The sequence below is a fragment of the Gopherus evgoodei genome, chromosome 6 (assembly GCF_007399415.2).
Source record: "Gopherus evgoodei ecotype Sinaloan lineage chromosome 6, rGopEvg1_v1.p, whole genome shotgun sequence".
NCBI lineage: Eukaryota > Metazoa > Chordata > Testudines > Testudinidae > Gopherus > Gopherus evgoodei.
Window position 1 is genome coordinate 91,440,871 of NC_044327.1, and position 22,760 is coordinate 91,463,630.

General features: G+C 42.5%; 1 protein-coding gene across 2 annotated transcripts in view; it reads right to left on the reverse strand.

Moving 5' to 3' along the window:
* Window positions 1–18,831, reverse strand: part of ARSB (arylsulfatase B) — an 88,512-nt gene extending 69,681 nt beyond the window's left edge. Inside the window, exons 1-5 of one of the 2 annotated variants that reach the window (XM_030567409.1) lie at window positions 18,543–18,604; window positions 15,138–15,232; window positions 11,836–12,022; window positions 9,431–9,621; window positions 5,048–5,255 (exon numbers count right to left, since the gene is read on the reverse strand). In XM_030567409.1, coding sequence (XP_030423269.1) covers window positions 5,048–5,255; window positions 9,431–9,621; window positions 11,836–12,022; window positions 15,138–15,179 — 628 coding nt within the window. In that variant the 5' untranslated portion in view covers window positions 15,180–15,232; window positions 18,543–18,604. Of the gene's footprint in view, window positions 1–5,047; window positions 5,256–9,430; window positions 9,622–11,835; window positions 12,023–15,137; window positions 15,233–18,542 lie in introns of both variants that reach the window. The other variant, XM_030567408.1, reaches the window with a different exon arrangement.
* Between the last annotated feature and the right edge of the window lie 3,929 nt (window positions 18,832–22,760).

The window sequence follows — 22,760 nt, forward strand, 5'->3', positions numbered from 1 at the left end:
AAACAGCTAATTGTTTTATCATGTGATTGCTTTTCTATATACTTTTATATTGCTAAACTAATTGGGGAGTTTTACTGGGATTTTTTTATTTTGGTATGTGAGAAGCCTTTTGAAATCAGATATGCTCAAAATAGTGTTTAGTGAAACTTTAACATGACTATGTTTAATCAATTATGTACAACTGCAACTATCCTAATCCTCCAACACCATTTACAGATTACTAATATTTATATAAGCAATGTAGTCTTTCAAAGTGTCAAAAACTAAGAATAGTGGGGAAAAAGTTTTTTTTCCTGCAACACACAACAAGCATATATTACACAATTTTGCCCTTAACTTTATCAATCACATGTAAAATGCTACAAGATCATCTTCAGAGGGAAAATAATAGTCTGCCACATGCTCTGTTAGCTAAAAGAAAACCAACATTTTATAAAATCTATGTAAACCAAGTTTTGAAAGGAAAAGCAGTACATTACATCTTACAGGACTCTCTTGTGGTAACTAAGATACTGCAATACTTTCCAGAATGAGAGAGTTTACAGAGGTGAACGAGAGGCTGGGAGCGAGCGAGGGAAAAGTAGAGTCCTACACAGGACTATTCTTTAATCTCTCTCCTGCTATTATGGCAGTGGATACTCTGGAACCCATGTGATTCCAGTCCCACTGCAGGGCTAGGCAGTAGTCCTACACAGGGCTCTAAGTGAAAGTTATGGTTTTGTTTTGGCAGTTATGACCATCTTATCATTTAGGATAAAGTTTAAGGTTAAATAAGTTATCGATTTTAATGAAAAAATAACGGATGCCGAACTCAATGAGACTAGCTTGCTATAGTGCTGGTAAGTTTCCATCCAAGATATTATCATATGTGCTACACGAAGTGACGCCTGATTTCAACTTGTAGCATTCTCACCTGTAGTCATTGTCCATGTTCCAAAAAAGACTTGGACTACTGAGATAGAAGACTGCTGAACTGGTAGAGATTACATCCTTTATTTCTGATTTTGAAGGAAGGTCCCCTTCAATTTATTGAAAGTTAGACTCCCTGGCACTTTTCAAAGGGGAATAACCCCAATGTCCTGTTCTTTTCAGCTACATATGTTCTAATGCCCAAGGCTGTCATAGAGTTATTGCTGCATACATAATATCTGCTTTGTTTGCACACAGTCATTTCACTGACACTACCCATTTCATTATGGAAGCGGAGTATGTATGATGCTCTGTAAAACCAAGTTTACTGAATGATATATCAGTATAATTTTCTAACCACTTGGTAGTTCTTGATATCACTGTTCTTCTGATATTTTAATCATTTAATAATTAATAGCTCATTTATTTCTGGTTTCAGACTAACAAAGCAACTGTGGAAATGCTTGCATTATAAAATAATGTTGGGTAACACTGTAATTCACTAGCTTACTCTTGCCTATTTACTTGTGCAAAAAGTTCATCTGTACAAAAAAAAAACAGTAAGACAGCAGAAGTGTGGACTTACGTGATGCACTTATGAAGACAGACTGTATTAATGGTCAGATTATTTCATTTCTGGCCTGAGGTTTCCATTAGACCACTTTAAAGAGGATCTGGAGTCCCTATATACATTTTACAAGGTCCTTTTAAAATGTGCAGTAGTTCCATTTGCCAACTGGCATGTTTTCAAGGGAATTCTGGTTAGGCCATATCATACAAAAAGAGGAAGAAAGAGAAAGAATGTTTATTGAACTCTCTACTATTCTCTTTGGGAGTGAAGATTAAAACAACTTCTGTAATAATTCAGTGAGACTCCAGTGAAAGTGTTCTTTATATTAGAGTCCATAATTAAAGGAGTCAACAACAGGGAGACTGTACATTTGTTGCAGTAACATCAATCAGCGTAGCTAACAACAGCAAATCATTAGGGAACAGTATCAATACATAACTTTGTGCTAGGATTTGTAGCAATGAGAGGAAGATATCCAAATGTGGGCTTTACTATACTTATGTAATTACAGCCTATGATCCTCCTTGAAGAAGGGACTTCGGGAATTTCCAGTTAAAATGGGAAGTGTGGACAAAATTGATATTCATCCGGGCTGTAGTCTTAAGACTCCTTACTCCATCCTCCATCACCAATTTCAATGCCCCAGGTTATCACCTTTACATTATGACTCTGGCAAGACAGGGCCAATTTTTATATATCTGGTTGTCCAATTGCTATTATATTCTCTGTCCCAAGTGCTACTTGAATTTTTCAGGTTGTGAGGAACCCCGGAGCGGATTAGCCAGGGTCAGAGAAAATTGGGAGGCGAGTCAGTAAAATCAGTCCTGCAGCAGGGCAAGAGATATCTTGGATGGAATTCCGAGTGCTGTGGAGGATCTGTCCCTTGCCCTGGCCTGAGGTAGGGGGAGGGAAGGCGGAAAGAGGGTCTATGGTTTAACCCCCTAGTCCATCAGTAAGGAGTATAATGATATGGACTCCCCTGAGAAGTCAAGTTTTGGGGGGCTGAAAAGAAGGTGTAAATTCAGAAGATAAGCAAAGTGAGAAAGATCAGGAAGGAAGGGGATCTCTTCTTACTGGGAGGTAAACTGCAGAACGTGAAAGATTGAGCAGGCTGGGACTTGTAAGGGAGAGCATGCCTTACACTGGAGAAAGCATTGAGGGGAAGTTGGGATGGGAACTGAGATTTTGGATGTAGCAGGAGTTTAAGCTCCATAATTAAGCATAAGTCAGCTCCACCCTGCTTGAGGGGTTTACCCCCTCCTTACCCACTGATGTTATAGCTGCAAATAGGCATCTACACTCCCATTTATGGGGAGCACCTTTGAGAAACTGAAACGGTGTAAATAACCTGCAAGGATACAACAGCACCAAGTCCCCATATGACACCAAGCTGCATGACTTTGGGCTTCTCTTTTCAAATACTTTCCTATGGTCTTTTCAAAGATTTAACTTAAAGATTTTTTTTTTTTTAAGTGTAATACAAGGAAGCTGAATAGATTTAATAGTTTCAACATGTGTTTTTTTGGAAGCTGTGCCTTTAATGCATGCAGTGTTTTACTATAGACAATAGGTGTGCAAAGTGAAGTAAGAAGACTGGAAAAATGAATAACTGACCTATGATTTGCCTGATCTAGGCCCAATTTCCTTGGGTTCCAATCGTTAAGTTCCATTTCTGGCAGTTTAAATTGTCAATACAGTTCAAATCCCATTGGATAAAACTGTGACTTGGGCTCCTCCTGACAGCCCGACACTTGTCTAAACATATCTAAATAATCAACTACAGATAGCTGTCATTAACAGTATACTGCGAAGGTAAGAAAAATACTAGATTTTATAAAGCACAAGCTAATTGATTGAAAAACTTAGTTTAAGTGTAACTACTATGTTTCCAGCTCAGATGTCTTTAGTTTTAGTCCATAATCTACTGAAAGAATTATACTGAAAATAGCTGTACTGGGGTCACGAGTGGAAGGTGCAATTTTACCATATGCAGTAAGTATTGATATCAGATTCCATACAGCTTTGCTCATATGAAGTTCCAAATATGAATACATCTTATAATGGGGGTTCCTCCCAGAACAAAGATGTTTACATAGTACAGGTATTAGGCCTAATTTGAACCGGGATCGGAATATGAATACAATCTCAATGAGTAGGCAGATTTTAGCCTCAAAGCTAACAGAGCTGTTACATTCAAAATATTTCAATGAATACAAAGTGAGATGTTCAGGAATTCCTGCCCTACCCCCAAGGAAACCATAGTAAGTAAAACCTGGGTACAGTAAAGGTTGGAAGCTTTGAAGGGCTATTCCCCCTCTCAAATCAGACCAAGTGGGGAGGGGGAAAAACATTTTGAAGGATGCAGAACATTGCATTATTCCCCTGAATCCTATGAAGACTTCTAGATTTCAACTAAATTCAGTTCTATTCAGTTCAGATGTAAGGGAGACTGTATTTTTTTTTTTAAATATTACAGTAGTAGCCTAGAAGTTTTAAACAAGATTGGGTCCCCAGTGTGCTAAACATACATACAGTAGAAGACAGTTCTTGCCCTGAAAAGCTTTCAATCTCAATCTGACAGATTAAGAATCCATCAGCAAGTATCAAAGCTGGTTTTATTAGTGGAAATTTGTTTCAGGAGGTTAAGTGCCCAAGTAATATTTCAGTCAAGCCAAAAAGTATATATAATTAAACACAGATGTTTGGCCTCAATCAATTTGTGATAGCATACTAGTGGTGACACCTTGGTCACTGTGTTTGCTGCAGCACTGGGAAGAGAGCAGTCTTAACTGAAGCCAATTTTACACTTTCAGTTGGGGGACTATGAGCACCTGGGTGGTAAACACTGGGCTAACAATGTAATTGGAAGGATATAAGTGGAAGGAAGAGGAAGCAAGGGGGAACTGAGAAGGAAGTTCAGCAGATGAACCCAGGCTGAGGAGTGCAGGGAAGCCTCCCTTTGCTTTAAACCTGCATTACACTGTGTTACTTTGTAAGAAAAGATTAAATACATACCCTGGTGAAAGATAACGGGGTGGCCACATAAATTGTCCAGGCAGTTATGTCACAGGGTATCTGTCACTACCCGGTGTACTCAAGTCCCTGCTGTATGTTTGTTTGTATCAACATTAGAAGGGACAGTTTGAACAGTGCCTGGAAAAATGGGCACCATAAGTCAGGACTGAGGTGAATTGGCAGAGCTGTGTGAATAAATGCTCAATCTTGAGAGGTACTGTAACCTTAAAAGCAAGTGAATGTAAAGGAAATTGAAGACCCCCAACAACTCACACAAGGCTCTCAGTAAGTTTGTACAATGCCTTTCTGCACTGCATATTGTTCTTGACACTGGCATTAATCCTTTGTTTTCAGAAACACTCCCTTAAAATTGTTTATTTACATTTAAGAGGGAAAAATAAATTTATCCTCTTTTAGAAAAAGTTTATTTTATTTTTATAGCTCCTGTGCATTTAAAATCTGTTCTGAAATGGATCACTTAGTGGTTAGATTTGTCTGTCTTCAGCTTATATTCAGGTGACTCATTTAATGTATGTGACTAAACAGTCTTACCAGTAGAGAAGATGAGAACTGTGTTGTCCCAAAGTCCATATCTCTTCAGGGCTGCAGTGACATTTCCTACAGCTTCATCCATAATGGACACCATTCCCGCATAATGACGTCTCTTCTCATCTTTGATGAAGGCGTACGGTTTCATGTATTTCCCAGGGACCTGAAGGGGCTCATGGACAGATTGGAGAGCAAGGTAGAGAAACAGAGGCTACGGAGGAAAAAAAGCAGTTTGCAAGCTAGTTGAGAAGAGTACCCAGGCATTAAATGAATAGATAAACAAATAAAAATCACATGAACCAATTAATTCAGCAATTGTCTTGTTTTCCTCCTGATTTCTCTAAGCATAAGATATACATAATTCTGGGAGAGATTTTTTATAAAAGGCACTGAAATATTAGTGAAGATTTTAATGGTAAGAAAGCCAGTTGATTTTATGATCTTCCTGCCACTCAACTTAGCTTCCTATCCTTTTTTCAAAAGCAAGGCCAAACTGCATACAATACTGTTTCTATTACTACAGTAAAGTTTTACAAATCTGTAAGTCATCAAATAGCAAATTGTAAACAGGATTTGGGTAAAAAGTCTGACTCCCAGATTCATTATTCAAAATACAATCATATTTCATGTGCAAAATATCCTGGTTAGTGATGGTGTCATTTGTCACAAAAATCTCCATTGCATTTTCTTTTTACATCCCTATTTACATCCCTATTTTTAAACCAATGACAGACCATTTCATTCCACTAAGTATCTTCCTGCAATTGGTTCAGTTAGTTATTGGCAAGCTAAGTTGTATTCTAAGTACCTCAGGGTAAATTCTTTGTACAAGTTCTGCAAACTAATAACTCAAAAATAGTACATGATCATACAGTAAAAGACTATCACAACACAAATACACAAGGGAGCCTAATTAAGGTGTGTCAGGCAACCTTAATTCTGGCATACCCTAACTTGAGTGCATGACTTTGCAATTTTACTTTTCTTTTAATAGAGTTTTTTGTAATTTCCTAGGCTTTAAAAATAAAGGAAGACAAATTCCACAATGTGGCATCATATTGACACCCACATGGGTCATTAGCAGGGTTAAAACATTTAAGTCCACCATATTGACCTCTACACCTGAAGCTAATGGAGTAATTGATACCAATAATAGGTTGTTATCCTCTAAGTGGACCAGCACTAGAGGGGAATAAGACACATGCTTCGCCAGTGATTTTCACAGATGTTTGCTGGCAGCAGAGAAATGGTAAAACTCAGGAACCTTGGGTTCCATTACTGGCACTAACACTTTCCTGCCCATTCCCCCTTATTCTGCCCTATCCTCTCCAAACTGTGCCAGTCCTTTCTCTTTCTCATCCCTGGCTCCTCGTCTCAGTTACATTCACCTTACCTGGTCAGTTCCAGTCACCACTCCTCAGATTTCTTGTCCCAGTCCCCTTGACCAGCATGTTCTAATCACCCCCTCCTTGCTCCCAGTACCATGCCCAACTGTCAGAGGGTGTGGCTGCCTCACAGCACCCCCTGCTGGGGAAGGGTGGCACTGCTACAACTCTCTGCCTCAGTTTCCTTCCCTGAGATGGGTCTCCTAGGCTCTCCACCTGTACTGGATACGTAGCATAGTCTTCCAGCCAAATAAAATACAAATTAAAAAAAAAAAGATGTTCTTCTGCCCTTTGGGACGTCTCTTCAGCACATGCTCTGGATCCTGTTCCCAGCCCTTTTCTGGGCAATCTTTGAAGTTTTTTTCCTGCTCTGGTATGGAACACTCTGCCCTTAGGCTAGTTCCCCTGGAATACCATTCTCAGAGCCTTCCATGGGAGCCTGCTTGCTCCCTGTGGTTTCTCTGACCCTGTGGGTCCCCAGGCTGGCTCCCCTGGGGTACCAAGCTTCCCACAAAACCTGGCTCAGAACCTTCCCACTCACTGTGATTCTAACCCCCAGAATGATCTCTCTCAGTGTAATGGATACCTGGACCTTATAGAAGAACTATCATCTGATGCTTCTTAGTCCCACCTTCTCAGGCTGGGAAGCAGATAATTAATAATGGTACACTGTTGCAGCCCCATCTCCCTTTAAAGGGTCCATTCACTCTGTGACTTCTGTCAGTCCCAATCACCCCTTCCAGGATCCTCATCCAATCTGTTTCTCTCCCCACACCTACCCACGTTTCCTACACCACCAGACTCCCAGAACTCCTCATCCAAGCTCAGTGTTCCCCCCATCCTTGTACCAGTTCTCCCTTTGCTCTCTGGCTCCTTGTCATATCTACCTACCCGCCTCCAGTTACACCCCACTGAGTCCCAGTCTCATTTTCAGCAAGTCCCAGTCTCCTCATCTCATCTCAGTCCCTCCATCCCACCACACACACACACCGGCTCCTAAAATCCTTTTCCTCCCTATCTCCCTCCCTAGCTCCTGTCTGCTCGCCCAGACAATCCCAGTCCATTCACGCTGCCAGCCTCTAGTTCCAATCTATTCTCCCCTCTTTTGCATTTGAATGAGGCAGTTTCCTCCTCCATGTTGCCTGGGCCCCAACAGTCAGGGACAAGGTAGGGCAGGGTATCATTGACAACACAGGAAAGACAGGCTTCCTGTTCTTAGTTCTGGTGCCTCCTCTGCCACTGCAGGGAATGTCCTGCTCAACCCAGGTTTGAGCATGCCTACTGCAGTCAGACTCTTATATTCAATGTAGCTGTGAAACTCCAGCAAGTCTCTACTCAGCATGTGCAAACTGAGGTTTTTCAAGGGTTTATAAACTGGCCAAAATTTGGGTGCATGTTCACAAAGATGACAAAAGGCACTTCCCTGACAAAGTCCACCCCTTCTGCCAAATTTCAAGCACTGGGCCATGAGAACTCCTCAAAGACAAGTCACCAGATTTCTTTTTTTTAGTACTAACAAAACATTTTCCCCCTAAACTTATTCTTGAAAACAGCTGAACTGCTCTGGCTGAAGTTTAGCCAAAAAAATTCAGTCTTAAACACATTTCAGTTCTGAAAATTGTCATGCTTTCACTTAGCAGTTTCCCTTTTAGTATGTGCATCTGTAAATTAACAATGTAATATGTCAGATTGCAGTAAAACAAAATAATGCATTTGTTACAAATATGTCAATTAGCCCCACATACTAGCATTCTATGTGTTCTTGTCCAAAGCAAGGTAGCCCATTTGTACTATCTTGTTGTGAGTTTTAACAACAACAAAGTTAGTTTGGGGTGGAGGGTTAGCTGAACTGCAGTGTTTAATACAAAAGTTTATGTCATGGTCACAGGTCTTTATATTAGAGGAGTGAAAGAGAGATTCTGGATTTTTTCTAGGATCTATAAATTAAGAATTTCAACTTTGCTTCTTTTTATAATACAGGTTAAGATATTTTACATTTAGCACACTGTATCTTAATAAGGAAGATGATTCTAATGAGGGAAACGTTCCTGGCTTGTGAGTTTGAACATTATTTATACAATATCCCTTATATGAAGTAAAGCTATGTTAATTATTTTTCTGTGCAATGATTAAAATCTTCATTCACATCCAGCCCCATCCTACACTGTGTATCTCCTGTAGAAGTCTTTTCAACTATTATGTGCACCAAGTTATACAATATAGTAGAACCTCAAAGTTACAAATACCTCAGAAATGGAAGTTGTTGTAACTCTGAAACGTTCATAACTCTGAAAAAAACATTATGGTTGTTATTTCAAAAGTTTACAACTGAACATTGACTTAATACAGCTTTGAAACTTTACTATGCAGAAGAAAAATGCTGCTTTTTAACCATCTTAATTTAAATGAAACAAGCACAGAAACAGTTTCCTTACTTTGTCAAATCTTTCTTTTAAACTTTCCCTGTGTTTTTTTTAGTAGTTTACATTTAACACAGTACTGGTACTGTATTTGCCTTTTTTTTGTCTCTGCTGCTGCCTGATTGCATATTTCCAGTTCCAAATGAGGTATGAGGTTGACTGGTCAGTTCATAACTCTGGTGTTCATAATGCTGAGGTTCTACTCTATAAGGGCTTTGAACATTAAAGTGTCAATGAAATACTGTCCGTTTCTATTTGCTGAACTTTTCAGATAAGTGCACTTTGCTGATCTGGGCCTATTTTCTAGTGGATCAACCTGTATTTTGCAAAACCTGCACTCATAAGAGAGTATGTCCTATTTAACTCTAGGTTTAGTGTAGGTCTTTGTTCCTCTGAGACAGCAGCACAAGGCTAGCTACACTGATAAGACAGTGAGGGTTATCATAAATGCAGCTCTGTATCTAGATATTTATCAGCTATTGTTTATGAAGCAAGCTCAAGTCTTATAAATAAATATTGCTTGAAAATATTAAGAAACTTGTAAAGTAAGTTCTCAAAAAAGCAACAGCTGTCTACTGCACCTTCTCAGTTTTATGGTTGGCTATAAGATCTACAGCTCTTTTCGTAAATACATTAGTGGAATACATGTTTCCAAATCCAACTGCAACTTCCTCTCCATCTCGAAAATCAAGAGCACAGCGTGTTGCATTCTTTGCACTGATGAACACACAACGTTCATGGGAATAATAATCTTCACTTCCCAGAAGATAACCTAGAACAGGGAAAAGGTGACAGTGAGCAAGCCAACATATAATTTACTACTTGTGATTTAGAAAAATTATTCCTTCAGAGTTTCACTTTTTTAAAAAAAAAAAAACAAGGCTAATCAGTCCAACATTCCTTAACATTTCTCATTTTGTATTTATTTGAAAATAAAGCACAAAATACAATTCTATGTATCAATTATATAAACATAGAAAAATTTTAAGAGCAGTTCAATAACTTTATATATAAATTGGTATGCATATAAATCAAAGATACTAGCATTAAAATAATGCACATGTTCTGAGCCTGTTGCTAACTAGAATAACTTTTAGTTATGGTTTTGTAAACATACAGAATACTTATACCTAAATAGATACTATGAATGCTGGAATTATCGTAATCTTTACATTTATAGATTGGTAACAGATTACAGGAATGCTTTCCATGTTAACTGCGTGGTGATTTCTGATCTGCTGCTGACACCAACTGGTGAAAGAAACAAATTATTCTTTACAGAATAAGTTATGGATCTTAAGAATCAGAAATAAGGCTCTCCTATAAATTTTATGTTCATCAAGGGTCAAATCTTAAAAGATACTGCACAGCTCTAACTCCCATTGACTGAAAGCAATGAAATTGCCTCAAAAACCCATTGTAACCTCATTCCTAAATCAACCCTAACTTTACCACTCAAAAATTATCCAGAATAACAGGGGAATTTTGCTAAGCATACCCTGAAGGCAACCAAATTTAGGCTCAGTGTGGGGGCAGATTCATTTTCTAAATCCAAGTCTTTGACCAAAAACATTTCTTCTTCTAACCCACTCCATCTAAAAACCTAATGAAACCCCATCACAAACCAAAGCCAAATTTTGCAACTTCCAACTATACCATATTGTTTATGTGAAAAGCTCCATAGATGCACAGGACATCCAAAAAAGACATGGAAGGGCTTTCTAAAGGAAACATCAGAAATATGCTCTTGAAAACAAGAAATAAATTGTGAGGAGTTTTTTTGTTTGTTTGTTTTTAAAGAGCATCTAGTGATTTTGGACCACTAGCTGACAGTTTCTCTCAATGCTCAGCCTGAGACAGATGGGGCAAGATTTGCAGAAGCATTGAACATTCACAGCTCAACTGGAATCATGGTTTGAACATATAAAGAGCTAAGAGCTCTGAAAAATAAATTACTTCCCTCTCATGAGCACCCAAAATGATTAGACACTTGACAATTTTGGTGTAAATCTCTGTGCCTCAGGTCCCCAGCTGTAAAATGAGGCAGCATTATCCTCACAGATAATGTGACATGAGGTGTTGTGAAGATAAATTCATTAATGTTTGTGAAGCACTCAGATACTTTGGTGAGAGCATCATAGCAAGCCCAGGAGAAAGTAAATAGTTTTGCATTCAGTGCAGCGTGTGGATGGTGTACATTAAGGCCTGGAGTCGCATATAAAATATGGAAGATAAAAAGGAAACAATAACTAACCAGTCACTTAATGGGGCAGAGGTCCTATGAAAAAAACAGTATAAGCTCATGCAATTAAAGACTGTATTGTAATGAATACTCATAACTGGGCCAAATTAAAGTTACACAGGTACCTTAATTTTGGCAGTGTAACTTTTGAGTGCCTAACTTTGCAACTTTAAAGGTCCTTTAACAGTTTTTTATAAATGTAATTTTATGTAGGTTCTTGCAACACCTTGATCATGGTAGTATCTGAGTGCCTAATGAATTCAAGAAATCTACATTGTATTTAGAAAATATATAAAAAATGACCAAGTCTGGTAAAATGCCTATTGCTTTTTCAAGTTAAGACACTGCTATTAAAAAAAGCAATACACAAACTACAGTAATGTTAGAAGTCTGACCTAAACCTAGACACATGAAAAAATCAGTTTAAAGCTTCATCTAAGAGCATGTGGAGAAACTGAGCACAATGGGACAAGTTAAATGTGGAGTTTAAAATAAAAATATATTTGCTTCTGTGGGTTTAAAAATCAGACCATTTTCAACAACAGGCTTTGGGATATCAACATTTATTTATCAAGTGTAGTCTGCCAAATTAGAGAACTGTATTTTGGTATCATGCTGGAACAACAGCTAAAACATTGTTTTACTGGCTATATGTTAATTCTGAGTTTGTTGTTAAAAAATATTTCCCCTTTCAATATGGTTAGTAAAAGTACTTAAAAAAAAAGTAGTAAATCTGGCCATTACCAAAATAAGTATCAAATCCTCTGCGGGTTGGAAGGCACTCTTTTCTGTACATGCCTAGATGCCACTTCCCTACCATGTGAGTATCATATCCTGCTTCCTTCAGCAGTTCAGGCAGCAGTTTCTCATTCAACGGGACACAGCTGGGCTGGCAAGGCCAAATTATTTGGTGTTGTAAACCTGTATGGATCTTGGAAAAATAAACCCGATGCAGGTATTAGTTACAGCATGATGGCAATGTATGCAATGAAAGCACTGTATCAGTATTTAAAAATATACACATAAAATGAGCCTGGAGTCTGGCAATTCCACCTTATGTAAAGCATTTCCTAGAAGACTCTGGAAGTACTTTACAGATTGCATGCACAGCGATTACCCTCCCATCTCCCCGCTTTCTTTCAAAGAAAGAGACTATAAAATTTTTGCACTACTTGTTGGCTTACAATTGTACCATGACTAGCCATCATTAGTAAAAAAAGCATAGGTTTATTTAGCCAATCAAAAACTCAGTATGGTGACTGTGACGGGATCCCCGGGGTGCAGCCTGGGACTATGGGACCGTTGTGACCTGAACTCTCTCCAGCCTGGGCTGTCTCTCACAATGCCTTGCTAGTGACCAGAAGCTAACCCCTCCAGGTGCTGTGATCACTCAGCACAACAGCATGTGGAGACCCAACACCGAACTAGATTGCATGAATGTTCCCAGAAACACTCATGAATCACACAGAGAAAGGCACCAGAGCCAAATCTCTCCAGCTCCCAGCACTGTACCTCAGGAATATATCATCTTGTACTGCTCAAGATGGGCAGTGCAGATTTATTAATTGGTTCACCACTTCATCAGTGGAAAATAGATATACACCAGCCTTTGCAAAACCTGAGCAGATTCGTCCCACTCTTCATACAAACTCACTCGTAAAGCTAAAGAGTTAAACAAATGTATTGACTATAAAAGGTAGATTTTAAGTGATATTAAGTGACAGGCAAAAAGTCAGAGTTAGTTGCCAACAAAAATAATATATAAGCACCCAGTCTAAACTCTCAACCCTATTAGACTGGGCAACGACTAAGCAATTTTTCTCACCCCACTGGATATTGCTGTCCTTAATATACAGATTTCACCCTTGAAATCTGGGCCAGTCCCCTCAGCTTGAGTTTTCAGAGTGTCCTTGTTGCTTGCAGCATAGGTGAGTGAAGGAGAAAGGTGCAGCATGTGGCCACTGTGTCTGTTTTATACCCTCAGTCCATGTGCTTGGAAAATACAAGTCTAGGCATGTCTGGATGGGCACTGCTGAGAGCTTGTCTACACTGGCACTTTACAGTGCAACAACTTTCTCACTCAGGTGTGTGAAAAAACACACCCCTGAGCACTGCAAGTTTCAGCACTGTAAAGTGCCAGTATAGCTGCACTCCCAGTGCTGGTAGCTATTCCCCTCACGGAGAAGGATTTTTTCAGAGTGCTGGGAGAGCTCTCTCCCAATGCTATGCTGTGACTGAGTCTCCAGGCAAAGCTGAGCAATTCCTCTGGTGCGGCCTCATGTCATTGAATTGTAACTCCCTTGCTGTACAATGGTGAATTGTTTCACACCCCACCTGAGTATTGGTTACTTCCCTTGCTGTTGCCTCTGGGGAGCTAATATCTGTCTGAATCCCCAACTTACAGTATGTTTTCGTGGCGGCCATACAACATAATTCTCATAACTTTGTATGTGTTAATGATTTACATATATGGTTAGGGAAATGACTTTCAGCAGATCATAACTTTTCCCCTTTACATGCAAGATCACAAGCATATATAAATGATGAATATGGGGGGTTACAGGATTCTCCCCCAAGGTACAGAATGTCACAGTGACATTTTAGGATAGCCAGACTATTCCGCAGCATATAAGGTAAAATCCTAGCCATACTGGAAGTCAATTATGTAACTTCCATTGGCTTCAATAGGAGAAGGATTTCAGCTGTAATCATTTTAAGTAATATATATACTAGCCTACACTCAGTCTAAATCTATAATCAATTCAAAAGATTATTGATTTTAAACATTCTTAGAATTTTAATTTTCTTACTAATTGATCTACCACTAGAGAACTTTAGAAGTCAAAACTTTGAGTCTCATTTGTAATCTAAAGAGAGAAAACTTAATTGCATGTATAAACTTGATACTTGGCTGGAAAAAAACCTGGAAATTGTGCTCCAATATTGCTAAAACTGTCTTTTAAAAAATTGAACCTTATTTTTCATGCTTGAGGTTCACAGCTAAAGTGTAAATACATCACTTTTTTCCACAGATTCTCTTTATTTTTTAAATTAATTCGATCCTGTAGCTAGTAGAGTTTTATAATTCTTTCTCTTAACTTCATCATTACAATATTGAAACATTTCTCAGAACTGAAGAAAAACTCTGTAAGCTTGAAAGCTTGTCTCTCACCAACTGAAGTTGGTCCAATAAAAGATATTACCTCACCCACTTTGACTCTGTAATATCATGGGACCAAAATGGCTACACCACTGCACATATTTGGAGACCGTCATTCCATGAGGAGACATTTCTTCCCCATGCTGGTTCAATTGTTAACCTCTCCATTTGGACTACTATAGAGGCTCTAATTTTAGTGGTGTCCTTCACGACATGCTCTCCTATTCATGAGGAACTGGACTGAATACACTACCAACAATATTCATGTAAGAAACTGAAGATCTAAATAAGCAACTTTTGGTCACTAGGATGTTTGTACCTGAAGACATTATACTTTTGTCCAAACTTTATATAAATTAATACGGGTGTCAGCTCTTCCTTACTCCAATACATGCATGAATATGATAAGGCCCACATCTAATACACTTGGAGGCCCAGAGCATAAAAATAAAATCTTATATGGAGCACCTCATGCTTATCTTGTTTTTCCCAGACTTCTAAGCCTCTATATAACCTCCGGAACTCGTCATCCTCTGGTAACTTCATACCCGTTAGTCCAAAATTTTAAAATAAAACCCCCCAAAACCAATGAGCCTTAATTGGTTACATTGGTTTAAACTATCTGTAATTACAAACAGAACAGTAAGGCACCAGCTGTGAGTCACACTTGGCTATCAGTGCCCCCACAATGCCTCACTTCAGTCAGTGCAAGCTCTCTTGGTGAGGACACCATCAGCTGATTGAATTACTGCAGTGGCTGGAGGTCGACCTAACTTAAGTTGACTTAATTTTGCTGTGTAACAAGCCCTAAGAGTCCAGACACCTGTATCTCAGTGCAATGCATGAACTGGGGAAAATTCAATAAGCGTTCCTCCTTCTAACTCACCTGAGGGACTCCATCTGGTAAGCGTGCTCCAAGTTTGCCCATTGATTGGGACCTTTCTTCAAACTTGCACAAAACACCTGGGAGGAGAGTCCCCCCTTCACCGGAGGGAAAGTGTATTTGAAGAGGGATCTCACACCCTCAGGGGAGTGCCCTAACCATTGGGCAAAGGGATATTCAAACTCCCTCCCAGAGTCCACACCCCTCACCCTCTCCTGCACCTCAACACTCTGCCCCAGCCTGGAACCACCTCCTTCACCCAAACTCCCTCCCTGAGCTTGCACCCCTCCTTCCTGCACCCCAGCTCCCTGATCCAGGGTCGGCCAATGCACACCCCACAGTTGAGAATGTTACACAGATTTGTGACAATCTCTGAAAGATTTTGGATCTATAAACTACAAATGACAGTAATAAAAAGTAAAACTCATGAAATGTCCAGTGGATTCTATGAGATTAGGTGTAGTGTGACCATTGACCCTGCACTCAAACTCCCTCCCAGAGCTTCCACCCCAATCCCCTGCCCCCAGCTCAGCTCAGAGCCCCCTCCAACACTTCAAACCTCTCAGCCTCAGCCCAGAGCCTATACTCCCTCCTGCACCCCAACCCCCTGTCCCAGCCTGCTGAAAGTGAGTGAGGGTGAAGGAGAGCAAGCAACAGGGAGGGAGGAATAGAGTGAGCATCCGCAAAAAGAACAGGAGTACTTGTGGCACCTTAGAGACTAACAAATTTATTTGAGAATAAGCTTTCATGCATCTGAAGAAGTGGGCTGTAGCCCATGAAAGCTTACGCTCAAATACATTTGTTAGTCTCTAAGGTGCCACAAGTACTCCAATAATAGCTCAGGGATACAGCTAGTTTTGATCTTTTTCCTTATACAGACATGATACACCTGAATTTTGGTAAAAGATGTAAAGGGTATACTTTGATGTGTTGTAACATCCACATTAGAAAAAAGGTCACTGCTAAAAGGAGTGCGTTCACTATCATTAGTCCATTTTTCTAACATAGCTAAGCCAACAGTGAATTAACCAGTGTGCAGGTGACTGTTTAATATACGTTAGTTACCTAGCCTATAAACACGTATAAGCCCTCTCTCCAGGTGACTTACAAAATGAAAAACAAACAGCACACAAATTTCACCATTCTAGAAATGTCAGTAGGGATCACATCACTAAATCAAATATTTTCACTATTGGATCTTTGTGCTTCTTTTAAAAAGTTTCAAAGGCACTTAACTTCTACAGTGATGAGCACTTTATATAAAAGAATAACCTAACTAGATCAGATATTTGAAAGGACAGGTAATTCTGACAAAACAACTCTTTCAGTTCTACTCTAAGAAGGTATCAGAAAATGTACTCAAGTTTATATACAATCTGAAGAGCTCAGAGCTTTTACATCACAGAATTTTTTTGCCTGGGGAATGTACTTTACATGAGAACCTACTGTGGTATAGTCTTGCTGACTAGCAAAAAGTTAAGGCGGCATCATCACCACCACTGATCATACTCAATACTAGGCTAGATACACCTGACAAGTTTAGGCCATACAGTAGACGCTTGTTTGCAGCAACACTTTATAAGAGCAATTGCTGCTTACAAACAACATTTCCCTGGAAACACTTTCTCTACTGTGATTTGTCGACACTCTCCATAACAGCAATAGCTACTTAGGAGTAAGATAGCAAAAGGCACTGATATGTCGCTACCAGCGCCAGCTCTAGCCATTTCACTGCCCCAGGCACAGCAGCACGCCGCAGGGGGCACTCTGCCGCTCGCCGGTCCCGCGGCTCCAGTGGATCTCCCACAGACATGGCTGCAGAGGGTCTGCTGGTCCCGCGGCTCCGGTGGACCTCCCGCAGGCGTGCCTGCGGATGCTCCACCGGAGCCGCGGGACCAGCGGACCCTCCGCAGGCATGACCGCGGGAGCTCCACTGGAGCCACCTGCCGCCCTCCCGGCAACCGGCAGAGCACCCCCCGCGGCATGCCGCCCCAAGCACGCGCTTGGCGTGCTGGGGCCTGGAGCCGGCTCTGGTTGCTACTAACAAGCATCACCTACAGGGGTGAGCAAAATACAGCCTGTCTGGCCCATCATGACTAACATTTCTGTCCGGTCTCTGCCCTCTTGTGATCTCTGAGCCCTGGACCCTAAAAGTCCCATGGCAGAGCAGGGTGCTCAGGCAGGCTGCCTGCCTGCTGTGGCCCCAAGCTGCTCCTGGAAGCAGCTGGCTGCTGGCACATCTCTGCACGCCCTGTGGGGAGAGGGGAGTAGGTGGCTCCATGAACTTCATCCCATTGGCCGGAAACTGGCCAATGGGAGCTGAGGGGGCAGGCAGCACATGGAGACCTGCTGCCCCTCTCCTCCCCAAGGGGCACGCCGCAAAGACATGCCAGCAGCTGCTAGCTGCAGCCTGCCTGAGCCCTGCTGCATCACTGACTGGGAGGCACCTGTGGTTAAGTGCCTTCTGGTCAGAGCCTGCACCTAGCCTCCCCTCCTGCACACCAACCCCCTGCCCCAGGTCAGAACCTCCTCCTGCCCCCAAACTTCCTCACAGACCCTGCAACCCCAATCCCCTGTCCCAGCCCAGAGCCTCCTCTTGTATCAAACTCCCTCCCAGAGGCCACACCCCTCATCCTCTCCTGCACCCCAACACTCTGTACCAGCCTGGAGCTTCCTCCTGCACCCAAACTCCCTCCCAGACCCTGCACTCTTTCTAGTAATATAGTAGAAATGTGCAGCCCACAACTTACCAAAATTCGTGGAGCGGCCCCCCTGTGAAAATTCTTGCCCATCCTGGTCTATTATAATACAATCCTGCCACCACTAGAGGGCTCTCCCATCCAAACTAGTCTATATGATCCCTTACTAAAAGACAACAGACCCTCACAGGAATTTGGGCTTTCTTCCTCTGTACATGGCTCTAAAAAATAATAATTTTCATTAGTTCTGTCGGGCTTAGCTAATATATTCAGAGAACTCGGGGTTAATTTTTCAGGAGCCTAAATCTCATTGTCTAAAAGTCATTTGGGCCTTTCAAAATCCCCATGAGGTGCCTCCCTGCATCTTCAGCTGCCTAAATACCCTTAACAATCAATGGGGCTTAGGAGCTTTTCAAAGGGTCACCCTGGGTTGGGGCGGGGGAAGGCACCTGACGCGCCAGCCAGGGGGCAGCAGCACCACGGCCCTCGGTAACAACTCTGACAGACCTGCAGGTCTTAGAGGGGTCGGGAGAGGCGCCCGCCCCCCCGGCCTCGGTTGCGCCCCAATACGGGGCCCTCCCGCCAAGGTAGCTGAAGGACAAGCCAGTGCCACACGCCGCCAACTCCAGGGAGTCCCTGCCCACCCCCGGAGCTCCCGCTAGGCTTGGGGGCTGCCCAGGCGGCGCTGGGACCGGGTTTGCTGCCCTACCTGGTACCTGCCGGTGAGCAACTGGCTGCGGGACGGGGTGCACAGGGGCTGCGTGTAGTAGCGCTCCAGCCGCACCCCGCCCGCCCCCAGCGCATCCAGCTGCGGGGTGCGGATGAGGGAGTCGTGCCAGCCCACGTCGTGCCAGCCCAGGTCATCCGCCAGCACCACCACCAGGTGTGGGGCCGCCGCGCTGCCGGCCAGACAGAGGCGCAGCCAGCACAGGAGTAGCGAGAGCCGCGCAGAGCTCAGCCCGTGACCCGGCCGCCTCAGCATGCCGCCGCCTGCTCCGCCGCTCAACCAGGAACTGGCCTGCGGGGCCACCGCCCTCAGCACACAGCACCCGCCCCCTGCACAAGGCGGCGGGCCTCCGGGGGTGGGGCCAGCCCCCACACAGAGCAGGGGAAGGAAGCGGCCCAGCGTCCGCGAGTTCTACCGAGCAAGGCACCAGCCTAACGCTTTTCCCAAGCCACAGGGAAGGGGCACCTCACGTCCCACAGGGCAAAGCGGACAGAGATCAACTTCAAAGAAGTTCCTTCTCCGACAGACTCTGCCAGTGCTGCCAACCTCTCCAGCGCCAACCAACCTGCATAGACCCCCAAAGAACTTTTATGGGAACACAGGAGAATTATGAAGGGACGCTGACAATGCCATCCCTAGAACTCCAGACAGATACATCCCTGCACAGACATGGACTTCAGTCTTGCTACTAAACAAACAAACAAAAAACCTACAAACCCCTGAACAATATCACAAAGAAATCCCACCCTCAGAACCAGATCCAGAACTGTTGCTCAGAAAGAGGGAGAAAACAAGAAAAGTTCTTTGAGTAGGTCTGTCAAAAAAAAAAAACAGCAAAATAAAGGACTCACCCAGTCAAAAATACACAGAAAATCTATGCAATGTTCAGCATGAAACACTGAGAAATTTCAAATCAGTTATATGAATTATCTGAATAAGAAACGACACAAACCAAAAAACTGGGTAGAAACAAATACCAGACTGTCACGGAGTCCTCGGGCGATGCTCTGAAACTGCTCCCCACCAAGCCAGTCAGGACTTTGGGGAGCCTCCTCTCCCTTGGAGCAGACTTGTTCAGGGCAAGAAGCTCACACATCTTCACCTCCTGGGTCTCTCCTTGGAGCATTCAGCATCCTCTGCCCCTCCGTGCGCTTCCCACAGCGAGTCCACCCCAGCGGGGTCCTGGGGAAGCCACCGGGTCCTGCACCCCCACTTTGCAGTCAGACGTGACTCAGCCAGCCAGTAAAACAGAGGTTTATTCGATGACAGGAACAGGGTCTAAAACAGAGCTTGTAGGTACAGTGAACCGGACCCCTCGGCTGGGTCCATTCTGGGGGGCAGCGAGCCAGACCCCCAGGTCTGCCCTCCAACCTTGACCCCAGCCAGCTCCAGACTAACCACCCCTCCCAGCCCCCCGCTCCTTTCCTGGGCCAGGAGGTCACCTGATCCCTTTGTCTCCAACACCTTCAGCTGGCACCTTTGCAGAGGAGGGGCCCAGGCCATTAGTTGCTAGGAGACAGAGTGTCAGGCATTTAGGTGCACTGGCCCTTTGCTCTGCCATATACTTAAGAACTGCCTAGGGGACACTGAGGCACCAATACAGTACTCAGAGAAAACATTAAGAACTTTCCCAGTTCGTCACACAGACAAACCTAGAAACAGAATTATATCCAATAATAAATTATATACAAAAAATTTCAAACCCAATAAATATAAACAAAATCTAGGAAACCAGAATAGTAAAATCTGGATAGAAACTTCAAAAAAACAAACAAACAAAACCCCAGAAGAAATCCGACTTGAAAAGCTAAAAGCATACTGACATTCTCATAAAACCACTCAGAATATAGTGTACCAAACTCTTATTAGGCAAACCAATGTAAACATAAAAACTGAAGGAAATCCCATAAACTCAAGCTGAAGAAATCATGTGGCCAGATAATATAATTATTTAAACTCTAAAATACAGCAGTAAACAAATCCAAGGTACTTGTCAATGAAAAATAGTGGCCTGCCTTGCAGATTTTTCAAAACATTTTGACAAAATTTGACGCTTAGGCCTGAACTTTAAACTGCTACAAAGGCCCTGAGCACCGGCTCCACAGCTCCCATTGGCCGGGAACCAAGGCCAATAAGAGCTGCAGGGGTGGGGCCTGCAAGTGTGGGCAGCGTGTAGAGCTGTCTGGACGCGCCTCCGCCCAGGGGCTGCAGGAACATGCCGGCTCGGCTGCTTCTGGGAGCCACCTAAGGTAATTACTCCCCAGAGCCCACACCCCAAACTCCCTCCTGCATCCCAACTCCCTGCTTCAGTTCTGACCCCCTCCCTCACCCTAACTCCCTCCCAAAGCCACCTCAACCTCCTAAGCCCCCTCCTGCACCAAAACTTCCTCCCAGAGCCTGCACCCCATACACTTTCCTGCACCCTAACCCCTGTCCCAGCCCGCAGCACCTTCTACATCTCAACCTCCTTTCCCCAGACCAGTGAAAATGAGCGAGTGAGTGAGAGTTGGGGAGAGCGAGGGGAGATGGAGTGAGCAGGGGCTGGGCCTTGGAGAATGGGTGGGGCAGGGACGGGTCCTCAGGGCAGGGCAAGGGTGTTCCATTTTCTGCAATCAGAGAGTTGATTCCGGCCAGAGGCCAATACCATGGGTCACAGTCCAACTGAGGTTCCAGGGTCTGAGTTGGAAGGCAAAATCCAAATCAAGCCAAGAATTCAAGAGCAAGAAGCAGCTACAGAAGATCCACATTATAACCTGGACACTTCCTAGAATGCCCATTGGGTTTATATAGTGTGGGGAGCCAATCAGGTTCCATAGGGCTGCTGTCTCTCAAACCTTTGAGGTAGACTATTCCAGCGTCTGTTTTCCAGAGTGGGTCACAGGAAGTGGAAACAAACCTACTTACAACTGCTGAGTAACAGCCTGGTGCTGTCAAATACCTAGTAGCTGTACAACTCTGGGTTCTAGACCTGTGACTTTACCAGCATGTTTATCAACAATATTTTCAATGTGATGATATTTCCATGTTAGCTTGCTATTAAATAGCACACCCAGGAATTCATAGTTTTAACTACACCTATTTTCTGTCCTTATAGAAACAGCTTACAATCTTTTTTAATATTCTTTTTTAGTGGGTATCATTGCTTTAGTTTTGCAAATTGAACATTTAAAGCCCCCCATTGCTCTGCTTCACACTTTTCATAAGTATTTAATTGATTTGCTTCTCAGCTATTTTTGTTTTTTACCCATATGGTGCAGAAATCTACAAACAAGGGAATGCTTGTTCCTGCACTCATCCTGTCTGGGAGATTGTTTATGATTATGTTGAATAGGATAGGGGTGATGACACTCCCCTGTGGAATGCCATTTGTGATTGTATATATGCCAGAGCAGCTTTCTCCACTCTAACCTGCATAGATCTTTTACTTAAAGAAATCCTTTATCCACTTACATATTCTTTTATTTATGCCCAGGAGTGCTATTTTATGCAATAAGCCCTCTCTCCATAATATATTATATGTTGCTTCCATATCCAGGAAAGCTACCATCTTGTATTCATTATTTCTCAAACATTTTGTGCTTCTGTTTTTAATCTTACTATATGATCAACTGTACTCGTTCCCCTCCTGAAACCAATTTGCACATTGTCTATAAATCCATTTCTCTGTAAATATATTGTTAATCGTTCAGACACCATTCTCTGCAGGGCTTTATCCATACATGATGTAAGGGCAATTGGCCTGTAGGCATCAAGTCTTATTTGCAGTTTACTTGGTTTCCACACTGCAACTACAAACATGTTTCCATTCCGCTGAAGCTCACCCTTTCTCCCATATATTGTACAGTTTTAGCAGTGTTTTCAAATGCACTTCATTCAGATCTTTTAGCATTTCATTGCATATGGCATCCTTGCCTCGTGCAGAATTTTTGCTTTTAGCTACAGCTCTTTGAAGTTTCCCCATTTAATATTGCGTCCTCATCTTTCCTGACTCCTCCTCATGTGCTCATGAGACTCTTTAATTAATTTTTTTCCTCTCACATGGGTTTGTATAATCTGATTTTCACCACAAATAATGTTGTGGAATATTTCTGCCTAGGGCTTCCACTTTTTCTTCATTAGAGCTTTTTATCCCTTAGCCTTCTACAATGAGGCCTGTTATGGAATTGCTCTTACTTGGTATTCCATTCATTGTCGTAATCT